Below are 22,315 nucleotides of genomic sequence, written 5' to 3'. Positions count from 1 at the left end.
CAATTAAAGACCTCCTTCCACCACTGCTCTGCTAACAGCTGCCAGAAGGCCCAGCAGTGGTAGCTGCAGCCCCACTCATCCTTCAAACACAGCTCCTTGTTACATATTTACAAGCCCTATTTTCTTTGGCTTCACAGTGCGGGAGCCCTGATGTGCCTCAAGGATTAGGATAAAGAAATGCTCACTCAGTTCCCACATGATTTAAGAGAAGGTGCACAATGACAGAGGTGAGTGACGTGACTGTAATGCCATGATTTGATCCAGAAGTGACAGCAAAAGAGAAGACCACTGGACTTACACAAAACAGTACAGGAGTACATTTCTGTCTGCAAATATATACACACTCACTGTCCACTTGATCAGGACCAGCTAGCGGGTTGGACCCCTTTCCCCTTCAGAAGTGCCTTTATTCTTTTGGGGTACACTAACACCAGCCTTTTTGATTCAAATCCAAGTCTGTTTGCTTGGAAAGTCTGCTTCGTTTGGGGTATTGTGAATACACAAACAAATTCTGACTTGAATGAAACAAGTGGACAAGTGGTCCCCATACAAATGCAGGTCTTGGTTCTTGTCAAGCAGGCCAAATACAGGAAGTAGACTACAAAAAACGTACATTGTGGTTTCAGTGCACAGCATCATGAGTAAGCAAAACCAAAACATAAGCACCTGTGGGATGATAGGTGGCTCTGGGCAGGAGAAACGGTTAAACATGGAAGAATTCGGGAAAAGTTCTGGTAGAAATATGATCAACCCCAGATCGCTAGGATCTGATGCAGCTCTGTATTTAGCTGTTATGTACTAGAAACCAAAGTTGTTCTGCATTAACCAACAGATGAACGAGTTTTCTTCATCGCTGTGTGTTTGTTTTCTCCTTCATAATGTCTTGGTGCAATATGTTATTTCAAAGGTCTGATTCATTTTATTAAGTGCAGCATTAACATTGTCTCAGTCCGGGACAATATTGCACCCCTCCTAATCAGACCGAGTCTAGTAGACTATCCTGGTGTGAATGCACCCTAATTCTTGGTGTCATAGATTCCAACAAGATGATGGAAACCTTCCTCAGAGGTTTTCTCCATATCAACATGACAGCATCACACAGTTGCTGCAGGTTTGTCGGCTGCATCCATGATGAGAATCTCCCGTTCCACCACATCCCAAAGCTGCTCTACTGGACTGAGATCTGGTGACTGTGGAATGAGTGAACTCATTGTCATGTTCTAGAAAGCAGGTGGAGGTGATTTGAGCTTTGTGACATGGTGCATTATCGTGCTGAAAGTAGCATCAGAAGATGCTACATATGGTCATAAAGGGATGCGCATGGTCAGCAACAATACTCATGAAGGCTGTGGTGGTTAAACCAGGTGATGTTGGTACTAAAGGTCCCAAAGTGGGCCAAGAAAATATCCCCCACACCATTACACCACCAGTAGCTTGAAGCATTGATCCAAAGCAGGATGGAGCCCCATTTCCATGATGTTTCCACCAAATTCTGAGCCTAGCATCTGAATGTGGAGCTGAAATGGAGACTCATCAGACCAACAACGTTTCTCCATCTTCTATTCTCCAGTTTTGGTGAGTGTGTGTGAATTGTAGCCTCAGTTTCCTGTTTTCCTGTTTTCTGCAGACCTTGGTTGGAACCAGTGCCTATTGGACTTCCTGTTGTCTTTCTATTATCTCCAACCAGTCTGCCCATTCTCCTCTGACCTCTGACATCAACAAGACATTCTGGTCCAGACAACTGCAGCTCACTGGATATTTTCTCTTCTTCAGACCATCTCTGTAAACCCTAGAGATGGTTGTGTGTGAAAATCCCAGTAAATACTCAGACCAACAACCACGCCACATTCAAAGTCTCTTAAATCCTCTTTCTTCCTCATCCTGATGCTCAGTTTGAACTTCAGCAAGTCGTCTTCACCACGTCTGCATGACTGTGTTGCTAAATGAGCTGCTGCCATGTGATTGGCTGATTGCATATTTGCGTTAACAGGAAGTTGAACTGGTGGAGCTGATGAAGTGGATGATAAATGAATGCTATGTGTGTGCATATGTGTTTGTGAGGAGAGAGAAAAAACACGTGGATTAAGTTATTCAGGTGAAGCCATGTTTGATTGATTAATACATCACAGACTCCTTCATCTCTCAGTCATTTCATGACAACACACAGTTTGACCAGATTTAATCAGTAAAGACCAAACGAAGAGCTTCAGACTGTTTCTGACACTTCTCACAGAGAAGAGGTTAATCCACATTACAATAAGAATAAGATATTTTATCCTAAATTATCATTCTTAAAGGATGTATGGTGAAACTGACTCTTTTTCTGCCATCTAGGATCCTAAAACCTTTATTAACGTGTTAGGCAAAAGTTCTGTTTTAAATGTGTTTCCATTTAAACAAGTTTCCATATAAATCTTTGAATTTAGTTTGCCCACTCTTGAGCTGCATCAGACTCAGTTTTCTCTTGTTAATTTGGGTCAGAAACTGTAAAAAGGGTGACAGTGCTGCTGTTATAGTTGAAAAAAAATCATGTAAAATGAATATATCAGTAGATATAGCATCATAAAGACCAACCAAAACAACAAAGCAGAACTTTGTAGAAATAACACAGATCAACAATGACCACAAACGGAAGCACAGAGCTGTCAGCCAAATAAAACAAGTAGTGGGACCTTCTCACGTTAAAACGTGATAGTTTTATTGTAAAACTTGAATTAATCTTTTATTCAGGAAACTGCTGATGCAGTGCATCAGAGAAATGTCCAATCTACCAAATCGAATTAAGTTGTACTTCATACTAGGCTGACACAAGGAGAGATTAGACAATGGTGACTCTTGGAGGACCCTGTGACCAGTGTTGGGAGTAACGAGTTACAGTAACAGTATTACTTTTTTGGGTAACAAAGTAAAGTAGTACATTTTATAATATAATTAATACTAAGTGATCATTTTTTTTTAATTATTTTTCCTGTGAGTTAGTATCTGGTCGCTGTTATGTCTTTTTGATTTGGTTATTATTTAAAAATTCTTAATGACTAGTTTTTTTCTGTGTGTGTGTTTCTGTTTTTGTAAAAGTTGTAGGAAATTTTCTGGTATGTTCATGTACAGGTGTAACAGTTTGTTGTCTGGTGATGGTGTGGATTGAAGGGTCGTTTCCTTCTGTCTGTGATCTTCTTGTCTCCTTTCTTCTTTCCCTTTTGCATCTTTTTGCTATTTTCCATCTTTTTCTGTCCCCTCCGGTCAGGTCCAGCAAGATTACATAGATTCCATGATTCAAAGTAAATAAATAAATAAATTAATCACATTATCAAGAGGAGCCTTACCCATAGGCCTCCCCTTGGCAGAGCAAATTTGTTCAGCACGATACAGCAACCAGATTGTCATTTTGCTGCTGGACAGGACAAGTTAAAAAAAAAAAAAAAAAAAAAAGTAAAATATCAGTAACAAAATTGCTTTACTGAACTACAGTAACGTGTTTTTCTGTGTTACTCGAGTCGTGTTTGCCTATATGTAAAGTTCTGATCTGTTTTAAGTGGTACGCGCATGCTGCTGCTTGTGTGTGTGTTTGCCTGGGCACGTTGCCATAGAGATTGATTTGCGTGATGTAGCTGATTGTGCGCCAACTAAAGAAAAAGAAAAATGAAGCTGGTGAGTCGGAGATATGGGCTTTTGGTCAGTGGTGAAAGATCCTGCTCGCCGGTCAGTGGAAGGAGTCCTTCAGCAGCCGACCCGCCTAAACAAGCTAAGCTTTTTTCAACATTTTCTGGAGCGCAGCAGCCGGTAAGACAGAAATTAACAAGCTAGTTGCAGGTTCATTGTAGGAGACATGCTCCCCTGTCGACTATTGAATCACCCAGGTTTAGAAAAATACTAGATAAAATGATTATGAGACAAGTGTGCCCATTTCTTCCCACAGACAGGGATGTTGTTCTTATGGTTTTAAAGCCATTTTGTTTACAATATACAATAAACACTACGCAGACAGGCAGTGAAGATTCGGCTATGAAGTTTGTCCATGTCTGCACGGTGAATTAAGAAATGGTGAAGTAAAGTAATAAGTAGTGGCGTTACTTTTCAAATGCAGTAACGAGTAAAGTAATTTCATTACAATTTACAGAAGTAATGAGTAACTAGTAACTAATTACGTTTCCTTGACCCCTAGAATTGTGCAAAACCTAAATACCACAATAGAAAACTGGTAATGGAATCACCTACATTTAGAAAAACATCTCAAATATCGCTGAAACGTTTTTATGCTCTCATGAGGTAGTTTTTCAGATTTCGCAAAAGTGTAATGGAAACACTTTTTCCCCATTCACAGGTAGGGGGTCACGGGACCAGATCATTTCAAGTAAAGATGGCACGGTATGCATGGATGGAGGAGGAGATGGAAATATTATTACAAATAATTAAAGAGAAAAATATTATCGCCATCCATGATAGCAAACAACAATGAAAGCAGAGCCTTACAAGGAAATCTTCATCCTCCTTAAAGTGGAGACGGGATTTTACAAGAACTACGGCTCATGCACTAAACACCATTCCATGGAAACACCTGCAAATCACAACTGAACTTTGTCAAAGTTTTAGAAATATTGCTTTTATTTTACGAAAGACTGTAATGGAAACACAGCTATAGTTGTCTTATGTCTTTCTCCCAGTCCCAGCAGTGCATTTAATTTTAATTCTAGTTCTCAGAAGATGGACCATGTTGCTCATAACTGTCCAGTACATGTGTGTAACAACAATAAATTATAGTCCTTGACAAAAATGTATTTTGCTCCAATATTTCTAGGTTGTAACAACATCTGCATACACTACTTTAATGTTTTTAGAATAAAGCTATCACCTTATCACTCATTGTGGATTTACTATATTAAGTCTCTGAATTAACACTACATTTTGTGGCTGGATTGTAAACTTCCTGGATGGAAATGCTGGGAAAACTTCCATAGATCACCTAGAGGGTAAGTTGTCCATCACAATTTATCCAACAGAGTTACAAACTATCATCCCTGGGAAACTGTTGACAATATAAGCAGCAGCGCTCGGGGGAGCCGGAGATCTAATGGAGTTTTAAGCTTTAAAATCCAACCTAAAGACTTTTGTTTTCACCACTGCATTTAATTGATCCAATTAAAGAACTTTAGTAACTTTTACTGATGCTTCTCACTCAGTTTTACTTGTTTTTTATGTACACTTTGTTTTCATGCATCTTAAGTAAAGCATGTCCAGTTTTTGAGTCGTACTCATATCACAAATGAAACAGCTGCTATGTTATTTATTTCCTTTATTTTTTTCATTATATACACTACTGTTCAAAAGTTTGGGGTCACTTCCCTATTGAATCCCATGGCAAAGTGACCCCAAACTTTTGAACGGTAGTGTACATTTAATTAAACATCATTCTTTCTATTTTATCAACGTCATAAATCTGTCTTTTTAGTTTCAGGTTATTTATTTAACAATCGAGGCTGTTTGGTCATTTTTCATGATATTTTGTTATTTCACGGCTCTGACTGAGCAACCAGCACCTAGCTGCTAAAAAGTATTCACCAAAAACACAAAGTGCCTTTGGATATGTCGCTGTTGTTCATACACACTGCTGATTGCGTCATGTTCAGTCAATCATGATGCAACACAGAAGAAGAGAAATCTTTTCAGAAGAGTCTCTCTTGGTGTGGCTGACGAGTAGCGAGCGAGGCTGGAGGGTTTCCGACACAAGGCAGTCAGCAACAAAGCATTTCTGAGTGAGTGTGGGTGGGTGTAGGTTTATAATGCCAGAGTAGCGGGAGTAAGAAAACAATATGGCAGCGTGAAGACAGTCAGAGCTACTTGTGTCTGTAATGAAATGTGTAGAAGAGTGGGAATAAAGGAGGACAGATGGAGAAACCGAGCTTTTCCCAGTGGATCAGGGATTTAGAAATACATATGACACACACAACATGGTCAGAAAATGTCAGAACCAGTGGGGATAGGATAGTCTGTTATTCACCAGAAGTTGTAAAAGAAAAGTAGGTTAGCATGGCAGCATGCCTCCCGAGGGAACAGGTTAGGTTGGCAGTCAGGTTCTGTCAGAAATGAGCTAATGAATCCAGAGAAAGATGGAGGCACCAGTGTTACTGACGTTACAGTGACACCGTTATTCATTTCCAGCGCTGAGCAAAATCCCTGAGCAGAATCTGAACACAGCTAACTTCTTCATGACATTTAAAACTTCTCTTTAAAATAAAAACCCTCAGCACCACGTGGCAGACTGAACGAAGATCATATGAAGAAAACAACATTTACTTTTGGATAGCTGCAAACTCACAGAGACAATGACCAGAGGTTTATGAACAACACGTATTCATGTGTTGTAGAAAGTTTTCATTTTCACCTGTAAACACAGTTTTCTGCAATATCCTAAAATACCCCTCAGGGAGTCTTATATGTGTCACAATCTGAATGTACTTGAGGAGTAATTTGCATCACGAGGAAGCGTGGGGGTTTCTTTTATCTGGTTTTTTGTTTTGTTTTGTTTGTTTGTTTTTTGTTTGTTGGTTTTTTTATTTTTTGTTTTTTTTTTTGTTTTGTTTTGTATTTTTTTTAAGTTCATTTTTACATTTTACATCACTAAAGTCACTTTTTTACACACATGAACTTTTGTTTACACCTGTTGGACCCACCGGTGGGTCAGTCGGGCTTAAGGGGTTAATTTCCTGTATTAATGCACCAGATTACAAAAACATGTTTTAAAAAGTTCATGGAGTTGTATTAGCTGTTTTTCCATGTCATAGAACCAAAATACCCACTGAACAAGGCAGACAGCAAGAATGAGATAAAGCAGATTAACCCTGAGTTTTCCAGTGTTCCCAAAAACAGGATTAGTTTTGATGCAAGGATTTTATGCTTTAAGGAAATGCGGAATGAATGCAGATGGAAATTAGGCAGACTCATTTGTTCTGTTGTTAGTATGATAATCTTAATTATGAGAGTGTTAAATATTTAAAAAATGACTAAAATATATAAATCCAAAGACATTTGCTGTATATCTTCAGTGTCGGCCGGGGCTGAGAGACTGTAAGCAGCTGCATCGCTCGCTTATACTTCGGGCATTTCTCCAGACTGAAAATGACCACAAAAAGGTAAGGAAATAAAAAATATCGCTGTTTGTGAGAATAGCTTTCGGACTTGGTGCTGTATTTGGTGATAAACATGCTATCTGATAAGCGTAGCTGTGATATGCGAAGGTTAGCTTTGTGTTTGTTTTGAGACTGACGTGAGGTGCTTGGCGAATATATTTTTATGCTTGGTATCATATGTGCAGCTTTTCTAGTTTTATTTGATACCTAATATGTTGGGGTGGAGTGAACGGATCACGCGTTGTGTTGCATTTTGCTTCGGGTGTTACGCGTTATGGTGGCGCTGTTGCATACGTATTTTAAAGTTGTTATTAAACAAATACTTTGTTGACTAAATGCACTTGGAGAGTTGATTTAGTGGCATTAGGTATTCTTCTTTGAGACACATTATAAATAAAATATCCTAACATCACTAAAGTAACTTTTTTACACACATGAACTTGTGTTTACACCTGTTGGACCCACCGGTGGGTCAGTCGGGCTTAAGGGGTTAATTTCCTTTATTATTGCACCAGATCACAAAAACATTGACTAAAGAAATTAGTTTCCATGCTGAAATGGCTGTGACTCGCAGCAGGTGCAGAAGCTGAATACAGAGAGCAACAGAGAGAAACTGTTATCACTTACACATCTCCAGACCAAAATAAAGACCAAAATTATCTTAAAATGGAAGCAACTTATGTTTCACACAAACCGTTCCCTTTCTCATGTCCTCTTGTCTGTCCTCCATCTACGCCGTCCTCCTCTTTTTGATCTCTCCTTCCTGTCTCACCCGTCTCTTCATCCACCGGGCATCAAGAATTTTTATAGCAAAGTTTTTCACAGCTTTCTTAGTTTCTCTTTATGTCTTGAGCTCATTTTAGATTTCACCCACTGAAATGTTTTTCATAAAGTACACAAATAAAAATAAAATGTGATCTATTCAATATTACACACATGTACTATAGTGGGACTGTAATTCTGATGTTTTCTTTTATGTTAAATGGACTCTATAAATGCCTCTGGAATAACTAAACACCTCTCTCTTTGATATGTAGCTACACAGGATGTACTATGAACCGCTGCTACATGCGACACTGCGCCTTGTTTCGCACCTGCCTATGGCAGGCAGAAGAAGTAGTAGTTCCTACCTATCCTGAAAGTTTAGTAATATAAATGTTGGTAGTCCTATAGGAGGTACAGAAATTTCAATATTGATCCAAAAATCACTTCTAATTATTCTTCTCAGATAAGAAATTAGATCAAAGCGTAGGCAAGTTCTTACTTACCCCCATATTCATTCATTCATTCATTTACTTTTTTGACCGGCACACCGGCCCATGAGTTATGCAGCCCACCGGGAATCCTCCCAAACCTCCCAATTAACAACTCCGGCATTGGGCTTAAAATTAGTGATTTGTGGATTGTTACCAAAATATCAATACTACCGATACCAGCTTTTTATGTTCTAGAATCGACTTTCATGTTAGAATATCAATATTTTAGTTATTTGGGGTAAAAATGCAGCCTATCACGTGCTGGAATTCAGTGTAAAGTAACTATAATATCAGGATATTCTCTAAATTATACCCAGTTGGCAGGACCTACTTTTTTCTTCTGCCTGCCATAAGGGTGCAGCAGCGCATCCCTCAGGCTGTAGCATCACATGTGGAGCTGAACAGCTACAGTGTGATGCATGATGTGTGTGGGAAAACATAAAGGTGTTGCAGCAACACCACAAACCTCCTTAAACATCTGAGAGTCAACATAAAACAGCGAATCTTCTCTGCACAAATGGAGTTTTCATTATTTATAGGTTATTATGCTGTTATTTTACTGGTCCAGTCCACTGGAGATGAAACTCTGCTGAATGTAGTCCCTAAATAGCATATTCTAGAACAGAGTCTAGGAATATATTATAGCACATTTTTAAGACAGAAACATTCGATAGCGCATTCTATAGCCATCAAGAAACATTCTATAGCACATTCTAGAAGCCATCGATAAACATTCGATAGCGCATTCTAGAGCCATCAAGAAACATTCTATAGCACATTCTAGAAGCCATCGATAAACATTCTATAGCACATTCTAGAACCATCGAGAAACATTCTATAGCACATTCTAGAAACATCGAGAAACATTCTATAGCACATTCTAGAACCATCGAGAAACATTCTATAGCACAATCTAGAAACTTTAAGAAACATTCTATAGCACATTCTAGAACCATCGAGAAACATTCTAAAGCACAATCTAGAAACATCGAGAAACATTCTATAGCACAGTCTAGAACCATCGAGAAACATTCTATAGCACATTCTAGAAGCCTTGGAGAAACATTCTATAGCACATTCTAGAAGCCATCGAGAAACATTCTATAGCACATTCTAGAACTATCGAGAAACATTCTATAGCACATTCTATTGCACATTCTAGAACCATCGAGAAACATTCTATAGCACATTCTAGAAACATCGAGAAACATTCTATAGCACATTCTAGAACCATCGAGAAACATTCTATAGCACAATCTAGAAACATCAAGAAACATTCTATAGCACATTCTAGAACCATCGAGAAACATTCGATAGCACAATCTAGAAACATCGAGAAACATTCTATAGCACAGTCTAGAACCATCGAGAAACATTCTATAGCACATTCTAGAAGCCTTGGAGAAACATTCTATAGCACATTCTAGAAGCCTTGGAGAAACATTCTATAGCACATTCTAGAACCATCAAGAAACATTCTATAGCACAATCTAGAAACATCAAGAAACATTCTATAGCACATTCTAGAAACACCGAGAAACATTCTATAGCACATTCTAGAACCATCGAGAAACATTCTATAGCACAATCTAGAAACATCGAGAAACATTCTATAGCACATTCTAGAACCATCGAGAAACATTCTATAGCACAATCTAGCAACATCAAGAAACATTCTATAGCACATTCTAGAACCATCGAGAAACATTCTATAGCACATTCTAGAAGCCTTGGAGAAACATTCTATAGCACATTCTAGAAGCCTTGAAGAAACATTCTATAGCACATTCTAGAAGCCTTGGAGAAACATTCTATAGCACATTTTAGAACCATCGAGAAACAGTTCCCTTCTTTATTTATGGTAAAGAAAATATCTCTTTGTTGGAAGGACCACCATTTTGAAGTCATTCTAGCAACTAGTATTTGAAATGCGAGTTCTCCATTTAAAGAGTTAAATAAGAAATTAGAATCACACGATCAAAAAAAAAAAAAAATGTCTGGCTTCAATCTGACTAATTAAGCCTCATTTGCAGCATCATAGTGAGCATAGCAGCATTTTTTGGTTGGAAAAACTCACACCACTTTTAAACTGAACTCATTAATGAATTTTATCAAATGTATGCTTTCAGAATTATAAAAGATTATTAATCTTTAAGGTTATTATTTTTACTTTCAAATAAATGATAAAATGTAAATGGATGAATGTGGCTCCACCACCCATCTCAGCCTAACAAGAATGATCTTTTAATAAGCTGTGTTTTAACTTCTCCCCTTGCCTCCACTGAGATGCTCTCCATGGCTTTTCTCTGGCAGAACTGTAATTATTTCTTTCTTCCAATTAGGGTGAAAATTTGATTACTGTTAATTGCATCAAAAAGGGCCTCAAGCCAAATCTGCCAGTGTGTTCTGACAACCCACGCAACGAAAGCCCGTGACAAAATATGTGTCACAGCCAGGCTGCCTGCTTCCTCCTGCCTGCCAACAGACAATTATATCACTGGAGGAGGAAGTAGGCAGATGAGATGATCATATGAGATGAGCATATGGAAGATCTCTAACTGTGGCTGAATTCAAACCTGGCAATTTGGGCCTGAAGTAAGATTATCTGTTCTTTAGTCATTTTGAATTTGTGAAAATAAACATCAGTGTTCTCATCCAAATCATCTAATCGATGGCCAAAGGCCTCAGATAATCCACAGCAAGGTTTGATGCTATCACATCATTGAGGAAAATAAAATATAAGATGGTTGCAGATGAATTTTTATCTACTCAGAAGAAGAAAAAACATTCTATATTTTCACTGTGTGATTTCCTTGCTTCAATGCAGGTTTTAGAATATATCGTGTAAACTCAGATTATTTATTTACGGTATATAGCACCTTCCAAGCACAACTGCAACTCAAAGTGCTTCACACAAAGAAAACAGCTTAAAAATGCAATCAAGCATTACAATAGTCTAAAACATTAAGATAATCTAAAACAATCAACAGAACAGCTAAACATTAATAACAGTAAAATGTATTAGTAAAACAATATGATTAATCAAAATTAAAAAGTAAACGTGTATAAAGAATAAAACTAACTGATCACAAAGTGCTGCAAAAGACAAAAGACTGTGAGCCAAGCTGAAATTATAGACCTTTTTAAAATGGAAAGTTTAAAGCCTGGTCTCATGGGCTCGACACACGGGAGGTGACAACGCTCCTTCTCCTTTCATTTTCTATGGAAACTGCATGATGAGGCAAAAATCGCTGCCCTCCTGCAGGCAAGCGACAAGCGACATTTGTCCATGTGAAATGTTGCGTTCGTTCATATTCACTGCGACGCGACAAAAGAAAATAGAAAAATGTTGGGCTTTATGGACTGACCAATGAGAGCAGGCCAGACAGTATAGTCTGCAAACACTTTGAACATGGAAGAATAGATCATTTTAGCTGAATAAAAGGCAGCCGGATCAGCCTTGAGGTCCATAAAATGATGATATTCACTATGCTGTTTCCTGTTTTGTAAACTCGGATGAACCCAGGGTTGTCTCTCATTTATACAGTAAACAGCAAAATCTTCTGACTCTCCATCTTTCATACTTTGTCACGTCACGGACTGGTTTGAAAATGTCAAAATCCCCACCAAGATCATAACCAATAAAATTTCTTGGAGAAAAGTGATCATGAGCGCGATGCACGGCCCTGTTGCCATCGCTGCCGTTTGTCGTGTCCCGTGTTTTCAGTTACATGAAAGTTGCAAAAAGTTTCGCCTGTCGCTGTCGTTGGTCGCCCCCCGTGTGTCGAGCCCATTAAAAGTAGAGACAGAGTCTGCGTCCCGAACATTGACTGGGAGCTGGTTCCCAAGGAGGAGCGGGATAACTAAAGGCCCTGGCTCAGACCCGGTGCTACAGGTGGGCCCCAGTGGGCAAGGCCTGCCCATTCACTGGTCAGGCCCTCCCATCCAGCCTTTTCCAGTTGTATGTGTCTGTTTGTATATTTAATCTATGGGTGCGTGTAATCAAATCCCGCGATAACTTAGAGAACGTATTATGTTCTTTAAGTTATCGCTGGATTTGGCGAGAAGTCATAAACTAGCTTCAGTGAAGTAGCAGACTGGTACGTTTGGAGAACGGACATCAGAAAGTGGACATATGATAACGTGCAAAAAGGAACAGAGAACGTATTATGTTCTTTAAGTTATCGCTGGATTTGGAGAGAAGTCATAAACTAGCTTCAGTGAAGTAGCAGACTGGTACGTTTGGAGAACGGACATCAGAAAGCAAACATATGATAACATGAAAAAAGGTTTGTCAGGTGTCACACAGCAAGAATCAACCACTTCCAGCAGTTTGGATGATTCCAGCAATGTGACTAGACCTAGCAAGATAGTAACCATAGCAACCACAGGTGCATGTGTCCCATCTTTTCCTTTTCCTCTGGAGGCATCTCCTGCAGGTGGATTAAACTCAGTCCGACTCGTCCTTACTAAGTGTAGTAAGTCACAGTTACATGATTAGTATGTCCGGTTTTTGTCTGCTGCAGATGTTTTTTACTGATGTTTTACAGAGTTAAAGTTACACAAAATGAGCCAGGATCAGTTTGGTTGAGCTCTAGTAGCCTTTCTCTAAAAACAACTTATGTGAGCTTGTGCAGGTTAGTAGCTTACTGAGTGCTCCACCACGGGTCCTCTGGCTGTGCTGAGAGTTTGTGTTGTTTTGTGTAAAATCTGATCCATGGATCCGAACTTCTCTTACATAATGCTAATGTTTAGGTTTTTTGATGAAATGATCTCAACCTCTGACAGTTATTTAATTCTAAAATCTGATTATTGGTTGAAATGACTAGATTTACTTTGTTTTTCAAAAATTAAATGTTGTATTTTCTTTTAAATCTGTCCTGTTACATCTACTGGATCTGATTTTACGTGTCAGCAAAAGTTGTTTTTTTTTTGTTTGTTTGTTTGTTTGTTTGTTTGTTTTTGTTTGTTTGTTTTCGTTTTTTTTTTATTTGTTTGTTTTGTTTTTTGTTTGTTTTTTTTAGTAGAGGGAAAGATCTTTTTTTAATGTACCTAATCTATACCTAATCTGCTTTGACATGGGTCAGATATTGAATTATTAAACTGGAATTTGTCCTCTAAAAAGTCACAGTTCATTAGATTTTTATTTATTTATTTATTTATTTACTGTTATCAAAATTCATTTGATAAAATGGTGCCCGTCCACAGCGATCAATTGCCTGCCCTGGCTCTCTGTCCTTGTGCCGGGACTGTCCTCCCAATCTACTTCTAGAAACACGGGAAACCAAAGGTTGGCCCATTGTATGGGAGCAGAGTGTTCTCTTGGGACAATATGGGACTAGGAGTTTTTTAAGTATGATGGAGCAAGGTTGTTCAGAGCTTTATATGTGAGTAGTAAAACTTTAAATTCGATCCTGGAACTCACAGGAAGCCAGTCAAGAGAAGCCAGGATTGGGGAAATGTGTTCTCTCCTACCAGTCCTTGTCAGAACCCTCGTTGGAGGCTCTTTAGAGCAACTTTAGAACGTCCAACAAAACAGAAATTACAATCTGAAGGTCATAAATCCACAGATTATTTTTTTCTGTATCACTGTGAGACAGAATCTGCCTGATTTTTGCTATAAAGGACATATTCTGGTCGAAAATAACATCAAGGTTTCTCACTGTAGGAGTCAAAGTGAGATCATCCACAGAAACTAGATGACTTTAAAATGTATGTCTGAGGTTCTCAGGTCCAAAGACAGCAATTTCAGTTTTGTCAGAGTTTAATGAAAGAAAATTCGGGGTCATTCAGATCTTTATGTAATAAAGACATCTTTGTAGTCTATTTAGCTTAATGATCTTGTCTAGTTTCATGAATAGGTATAGCTGAGTATCATCTGCATAACAGTGAAAGTTGATGTCATGTTGCCTAATGATAAGACCCAGTGGAAGTATATATACGATGAAGAGCAATGGACCAAGTACTGAACCCTCTGGAACACCGTACTTGACTCTGCTATATGAAGAGAACTTGTTATGTACATGTACAAACTGGAGTCTCTCAGATAAGTATGACTTAAACCAGCTAGTGGGGTTCCTTTAATTTCATTAATATTTTCAAGCCTTTCAAATAAAATATTATGGTTAATTGTGTCAAACGTGGTACTAAGGTCTAACTAAATGAGTATAGACACAAATCCACTATCAGAGGCCATCAGAAGATCACTAGTGATTTTCACCAGTGTGGTTCCAGTGCTATGATGAGGGCCTTAAAGTCAGATGTTCAATGGAGTTGTCGATAAGACAGGGTCTTGGGCTAATGGATAGAGTTGAGTGGTATATTGTTACTACTCCACCACCTCAGCCGTAGTTTGAAAAAAGTAAAATTTTAATCTTATTTTATAAATATTAATATTATTTAATATTATGGTCATAGATTAAACTGTTAAGCAAACGAGATTTAGATTTAAGAGATCTGATATTTAAGGCACATCCTATTACTTTTTGGATTAAATAACTTGTTTTTCTATTTTAATAAGGTTTTTACTGTTTGTTTTTCCTTTGCAAGTTCTAAGCAGGTCTTTTTCTAATTTTCTAGTAAAAGAAGTGACAGGAATTGGGTTAGAAAGTTCATTAGAGGATTCACAATCTCATGCAGATGAAGGAACAGAAATCTGCATTAGTCATGGCCTGCAGGGTGTGCTAGTGCCAGAAAAAAGCGATGATGTGGTCATTCCAGAAGAAGAGAAATGATGGGCGCATCTTTCAGGTATTAACAGTAATGCATGCTTTACTTTGTATTGAATATTTGTATGTAAGTATGCAACTACCAAGCTTGTTACGGTGAAGACTATCAGTCTGATAAAAACAAATTAAACTTGTCAATAAAACCAAAACCCTGGGAACTGCAAGCATTCTGGAGCCAGGAGTGTAGGGAAAGAAGGTGACAAAATCTCCCAGATCCTCGGCCAAGAGTTTAAAGGGGACCACTAATAAAGATTGACTTGTTAGTCAAAATGCTCTTTTAGGTCGATAATTATTATATCTGCATGTTCAACTTATATTTTGTCCTCACAGAGCTCATGAGAGTCCGGTTTGCATTTGTTTGGGCTCAGTGTAAATTCCATCTTTAGTGGGTATTTTTCTAATAATACCCACTTGTTTTTCTTCTGTGGTTGCTGTTACAACCAATCAGTCAGCTCACTGCTGAAAAGTCCAAACACAGAACAGCACCAGCAGGCAGGTAACAAGGTCTGACAGATTACTGCTCCATAACTCTGAAGGTGAAAAGGCTGAACTGCTTCTATATGACAGAAATATGTTTATGTTTACATGCACTGCACTATATTCTAATATTAAACCAATAAAGACTTAACAGAACAAAGAACTTCCATTTAAACAGCATTTTCTGCTTACCCTAACCCAGACAAGGCCAGTGTGAAGCAGGATTTCCTTACTGGTGTCAGCTACTAATCTGGCCAATGGTAAACCAGCACAACAGGATTGGCTGTGGGCAGAAGATGGTTATACATCTAACCCAGCAACCAGTGCATCAGCTACAGCGAGGCTGGAAATGACCAGTTCTGCTAGAATACTGAGAATAAGCAGGTATCTGGGCATGCAAAAGGCCCAGAGTTATATTCAAAACTGGAGAAAAGAAGAGGAGTCCTTGCACTGCCCAGTCTGAGAGATTATTTATACCCAGACGATGGAGAGAATTTGTTGGGAAAAATGTAACATTTCTCTGTCAGGCCTCAAATTAAAAGTAAACAGACTGGAACACAATAACAATGCTGAGGACAAAGCGAACAAATTAACGCCAACCACACTCTTATTTTTTGGTCTTGTGTCAAAATTCAACTTTTCTGGGAGAGCATTATTTGACTTTTGACGCATCTTGAATTATAAGACCCCCAGACTTTGTATCTGGGATTGATCCCAGAAGGACTAATTAAGAGAGAGTGCAAGTATCTCTTTGCCAGTAATAAGGCCATTACCAGGAGATGCTCCAAACTCAAGCCAATGGATGGACATTATGGAAGAGATCTACACAATGGAGAAAAAAAACTTTATCTGCGATTCAAAGCAGATGACCTTAACAGAACTGGAAAAAACTGATATTTTGGATGGTTCCTATTCAGCTAATTGAAAATGTTTCCCCATGTTTTACTTTATTTCTCATTGGCAGTTTTGCTCTTTCTTTTACTAAATAAACAGTAATAAAAAAAACTTTAAATACTAAATTTAATTTAATTTAATTTAAAATTATTAATTTAATAAATTATTCATTTATATCATATTTTTATTAGCTTCTGACATAACTCTTTTTTTGATTAATTAAATGAGTATTTATTTCCAACATTATCTAATTAAACATTTAAGGGATTATTGTTAAATTTACTATTGAATTATTGAATGTGTTTATTTACAATTCTAATAAATAAATTAACACATTTGAGTATTTATTAATACATTTTTTATTTAATGTACTTATTTTCAGTTTTAATAAATTATTGAGAGATCTAATCATCTATTTAGTTTTCTATTTATGTATTTCATTGTAGCACTTTTCGCCCTGCAAAGGTGGTTATTTTTATTTCTACTGAAAATTATTGTTTTCCCCAGGATTTTGCATTTAATGGCGCCCCTTCTATTGTAAGACCAAGATTCAGAACATGTTGTCCAACTGAGGCTGTTTTATTTATCTTTGTGCTGCTCAGCCACAGTAGTTGTGATTACAGAGAGGTTTGAAGAGTTGTCCTTTTAAATTGATCCCTTCTGCTCCAAGGATGCATTGACCACTTTCCACTCTGTGGGTCCTCGACTGTGTACACGTAAATGTGTACAGCTGAGCTGAAAGCGTCCTCTCCCTGTGAAAATTATTGGCCCTCGCTGAGATACCAGAGTATGTGTTTTGATCCCTACTGAGGTGAGACTGATTTTCTCTGATGGCACAAAGTGCAAATTACAGCAAGACAGAGTGAGAGACACTGAAGCAAAGAGCAGAGAGATGTGTTTCTTTATATTAATACATGTTGCAGGGCTGACCTCCTACAGAGTCTCAATGATTTCCACTTTATGAGTTCCTATATTTGGCGGCTCAGGCTTCACAGAGGGGCTTCGTTTTTATTGCATTCTGTTTGCCATAAAACCGTCTGATCAGTGAGACGGTCGCTGAACATTTTGTTCCACGCCTCTTTAGACTTCAAGTCTGAACTACTGCAGGAAAACTCAGGCCTCTTCGTTGGGTTTTCAGAAATGTGAATAAGAATGACAAACACTTTTTATTTGTTTGTTCCACTTTGTGTATTTTTTCAACATTTTTTTCATGGAGCTTCTACAAATGAGTGTAGGAGGTTGAGCTAAATAATACCAAGAGAAAGCTGTGAAGAGATCAGGTGTAAACAGGCACAACTAACAGAACCTGGACTCACAAATACAATATGAATTGAAATGTTATAATATCTGTAAAGGTGTACATGTTAAAGGCGTAACTTATATCACAAGCTTGATCATGATACACTATTATATCCATTTAATGTTTGCTGATATTTCAAATTCTTTCAATATATGAACCTGGATCCAGAGATAGAAATGAGACGATATCACAACTGATTTAATACAATCACGTCCATTCAGAGCAAATCACAAAAATCTCCTTTTCTTTCTTTAATATCTGGAAATCAACTTCAGTCCTAATCAAAACTATTAAATATGTAATTATTTAAAATTTTTAACCCATTAAATGCCAGTTTAATGACACAATATCACTGCTTTTAATTAAAACCGATAAACAGTTATTTTATAAGACAGATTTTTGGGTGTCTGGGGTCTTTGTTTAAAGAGCAGTGTTAAAAATACTATAAATTTATAACAAAATTGGTTTTGATGCATTCTTAGTTTGTTATTTATTTGTTTTTACAGTGTCATATTTATGGCATGTCATATTAATCTACTAGCTTTTCAGGTCATTATAAAACAATAAATATTTTGGTGTTCCTGTTTTTATTTGTAGAACAAACTAAAACTGATTTTTAAATAAAATCCACAGCCATCCTAAATCTATTTTTTCGAAAAAGACAACCATCTTAGGTTTTTATTTTCATAAAAACAGTTACATCAAATGCTTAATGTGGCATTTACAGATTGAAATCATTTGAAAAGTTACACATGAAGTAATTTGAAAAAAAATAAATAAAATAAAATAATAATAATAATAATAATAATAATAATAATAATAATAATCTGTTATAGGAGTTTTTAGGAGATTACTTTTTTGTCATCTAAGGACATGAAATGGTAGTAAATTTGTCCCATGTGTCCTGTTAGCCTTTTAAGAAAAACTAAAATGGGAATATTAAAGTTTAAAATACAAACTAAAAAATTGGGGGGGGATCATCTGAAAGGATAAAAAAAATAAAAAATTTCTTTAATACAGGAGATTTCTGTTTAAACAAAATCAGTAGACCAAAGCAATGAAGGCATTTACTGGAGCGGAGGAACACTAGACAAAGCAGTCCTACTGGTTCCATCAATCTCCCACTGATTCTCAACAGTGATGAACAGATTTCCCTCCACCAGTTACATGGAAGGACAACCTGCTCGCTGTGGAAGGAACATGATGCTGGACAACATATCCAACTAGAGATTGGCCACATCTATCACAAGTTGGAGTCTTATCCTCATATATTTGAGAGATTAAGGTTTGTGAGGTGGACACTGTGTAATAATTTATATTAAATGAGTTTATATCTCATGTAGATGGATGATTGTTTATGTTGGAGAAAGCTGCCATTCTTAATCTGCCTTCTACAATGTTCAAATCCAGTTACCCCTAAAAAGTAGCTGTGAATTTAACTACTTAGTTTAAAAGTTTAAAATCAACCCTAATTAAGTTAGAAGAATATTTTAAAAATGCATAGTTCTGGTGTGCAGCATATCAGTGGTATACCAGTATAACAATGTTGTGCCACTGAAACAAATTCTGCTTCAGGAAAATTTTAGGCCAATATTTGAGTTCTTATTGAAAGTCAGTAGACTGTTTAAAGTTTGTGGGTGATTTTGAGTTGTTTAATTTTAATTAAAATGGACCTGTTAGAAATATAAGATAACCTTTTTTTTTTATTCAAACTTGACTTAAAGGCAAAGTCAGTAATTAACAATTCATTTTAAAAGTTTAAATCTCACAGATGGTTTTTATTCATGTTTTTAATTCTTCAGTGGCAAAAAACATTTTGCAGACAGCTTTAGAAAAAAAGTCAGGTCCTTTAAGTCTTTATTTTTTAATCAAGAGCTTAAGTCTGAACAAACCACAGACAACAAACTGATAATCTCACTGTGGGGGAACCTGGTCCCTATTTGTGAACTGCGTATGCATCAAAATGTTCCATTTCTAAAGTTAGCAGGGATTTCACAATAATGTTGTTTTTACACCTGAATACTTACTGAATGATAAAACAAAACCACATGTAACCTAATTTTTCCCACATATATTCTGCCTTTAAATGACCACAGCATGAATCTAATATAAACTAATAATTTTTTCTCTGTTTATTTCGCCTAAAGACATTAACACACATCATTGAGGGCTGGGCTGCGAGGCACATACACATCCACCAGCACATGAAATTAAATTTACTCTCATTCCCACTGTGAAGAAGACACAGAATCAGATGATCATATTAATTAGGAACAAGTCTCTGAGATCAGTTCCTAAATGAATTCTTTCACTGAGTAAGTTGTTGTTGTCTAACTCATTTCATATCCCCACCCCCCAAAACGTCTCTCTAGGATTGCAGCTCCGCATCAGTCAGTACGGTCAGACAGCAGCTCTTTTCTAAAATGTGTTGGCAGGATGTCAAAAAGGTTCTTTTATTCATTGCAGCACTTTTGGTCTTTTAGTTTTGGTGTTGACTACACCCCACTTTTAATCATTTGACAGCCCTAATTTTGTTTTATTGTATTGTAATATTTTAAATGATAAATACAACACAACATTTATACATTCACTCACCTCTCTCCACTCTTTTGTGCCCAGGCCTTGAACATACAATACCACCACTGGAAAGAGAAACAAAGAAAGGCATCTTAATGAAGGGAGGGGAGGAGGGCAGGTGACTGAAAAGTGACTGAAATGGTTGTGAAAGGACATTTTTAATACCATTCTCCACCTCCTCAAGCACGCCTGTTCAGAAAATACAAATTTTTACTGAGTACACTTACATGATAAAATAAAAACCCGGATAAAGAGGTGAAACCATTCCTTGAGTCGCTTGAATAACTTGACAGCAAACAATATTCCATGCAAACTATTTGTTTTCGTTGCTGTTGTTTACACAATTTGCTCACATGCTGCTTTGCAATTTTAGAATTTGCAGAAAAAAATAGGATTGAATTCAGAGGAAAGTAGGGAAAAAAAGTTTGAGACTGTTTGTCTGAAGCAAAAAAAAATAACGTGTGTTCATTATAAAACCAAGTAATTATTATTATTATTTTATTTCATTAACCTTTATTTGACCAGATAAGAAACCCATTGAGATCATAATCTCTTTCACAAGGGTGACCACGTCAGTATAAAAACCAGGAAGTAAAACTATGAAATTTAAAATCTGATGCACAGACAAATACAATCAGGAGATAAGAACCACAAATTAAAAATGAAAAACATGAACATTTCCCAACACATTGTTTTTCGTGTAAAAGGAAGTTAAAAGTATCAAATGCAACAAAATCAGACAGATCCAGGTCCTTTAATAGCTCGTTCCAGTCTGCAAAACTAAAAGCAGTCCACATATGAGGGACAGACAGTTTGTAAAAGTCACAAGAGCTCAGGGCATATTGACTTTCAATTGATTGTAAATCCCAAACATGAAGAGGCCAGACCAATAATAGTTTTATACACCAAAATAAGCCAGTGTGTTTCCCTTTAGATATTTAGAGATGGCAACTAACTTTATTGTACAGATCACAATGATGGGTTTTAAAGTTACAACCAGTTATAAATCTGAATGTACAGGGGTATACAGAGTTTAATGATTAAAGGCATTTGTTTGAAGCCCTCATATACAATACATCACCATAAACATGTCATGGTTCCAGGGTTTTGGTGTGTTTTAGATGTTGATCATGGTTTAGGTTTTTTGGTTTTTGTCATGTTGAGTTCAGTCTTGCTCTTGGTTTATAGTTCTAGATTTTTGTCATGTTCTGTTTCTGTTATGTTCATGCTTTAGGTTTTCAGTTTTGTCATGTTTAGTTTGGCTTTCCCTCGTGTTCCTGTGGTTCCTGTTTCTGGCTCATTAGTTCACCTGGTCTAATTACTCATTCACTTCACCTGTTCCTTGTTACTCCCTCTGTGCATATATACCCCGTGGTTTTCAGTTTGCTCTTGTCAGATCCTTATGTGGTTCATTCCCCTGTCATGTGTGGTTCCGTGTTCTTGCGTTTTGACAATAAAACCTGTTACTTACACCGATTTTTGCCTCCTGCCTTGACTGCCTGCTGTTGGGTCCTCACGTCCACTGACTAACAAGATTTGTTTCTAAAAACGTAATTTTATTTTAAGTTTACCTGCCAGTTTTTTTGTTTTTTTTATTGGGTTCATTGACTGTCAAGTTCTCATCTATAAAATATAATATATCTATAATAAAACCTAGATATTTATAACTTGTGACCCTTTCTAAAGATGTTGCTTCAAAAGTTACGATCTTTAGTGTGGCACTCAGTGATTCCTTTAGGGCAAAGAATAATTTGGATTTGTGTGCATTCAGTACCAGTTTAAGTTTTTAAGACCGAACAGCACAATATTAAACAGCCTGCAAAAACCAGTCCTCTGGTACCGGCCTGTTAGTTGTTCCTAAAGTGGGAGCTACAACTTACATCGAGGCCTCTTTCCATCACTACGGTCCTCACCTGTGGAACAGCCTGACTGAGGGCCTCAGGGCTGCAGAGACTTTTG

General features: G+C 37.2%; 1 protein-coding gene across 2 annotated transcripts in view; it reads right to left on the bottom strand.

Annotated features, from left to right (window-relative positions):
* Nucleotides 1-22,315, bottom strand: part of LOC121636354 (copine-9-like) — a 194,949-nt gene that overhangs the window by 125,229 nt on the left and 47,405 nt on the right. Inside the window, exons 3-4 of one of the 2 annotated variants that reach the window (XM_041979806.1) lie at nucleotides 20,522-20,545; nucleotides 20,375-20,421 (exon numbers count right to left, since the gene is read on the bottom strand). In XM_041979806.1, the coding sequence (XP_041835740.1) occupies nucleotides 20,375-20,421; nucleotides 20,522-20,545 (71 nt within the window). The remainder of the gene's footprint in view (nucleotides 1-20,374; nucleotides 20,422-20,521; nucleotides 20,546-22,315) is intronic. The other variant, XM_041979807.1, reaches the window with a different exon arrangement.

This window comes from Melanotaenia boesemani, chromosome 3, assembly GCF_017639745.1.
Source record: "Melanotaenia boesemani isolate fMelBoe1 chromosome 3, fMelBoe1.pri, whole genome shotgun sequence".
Classification (NCBI taxonomy): domain Eukaryota; kingdom Metazoa; phylum Chordata; class Actinopteri; order Atheriniformes; family Melanotaeniidae; genus Melanotaenia; species Melanotaenia boesemani.
The sequence above is the reverse complement of the archived record's forward strand: the minus strand, read 5'-3'. Positions and strand labels throughout refer to the sequence as shown.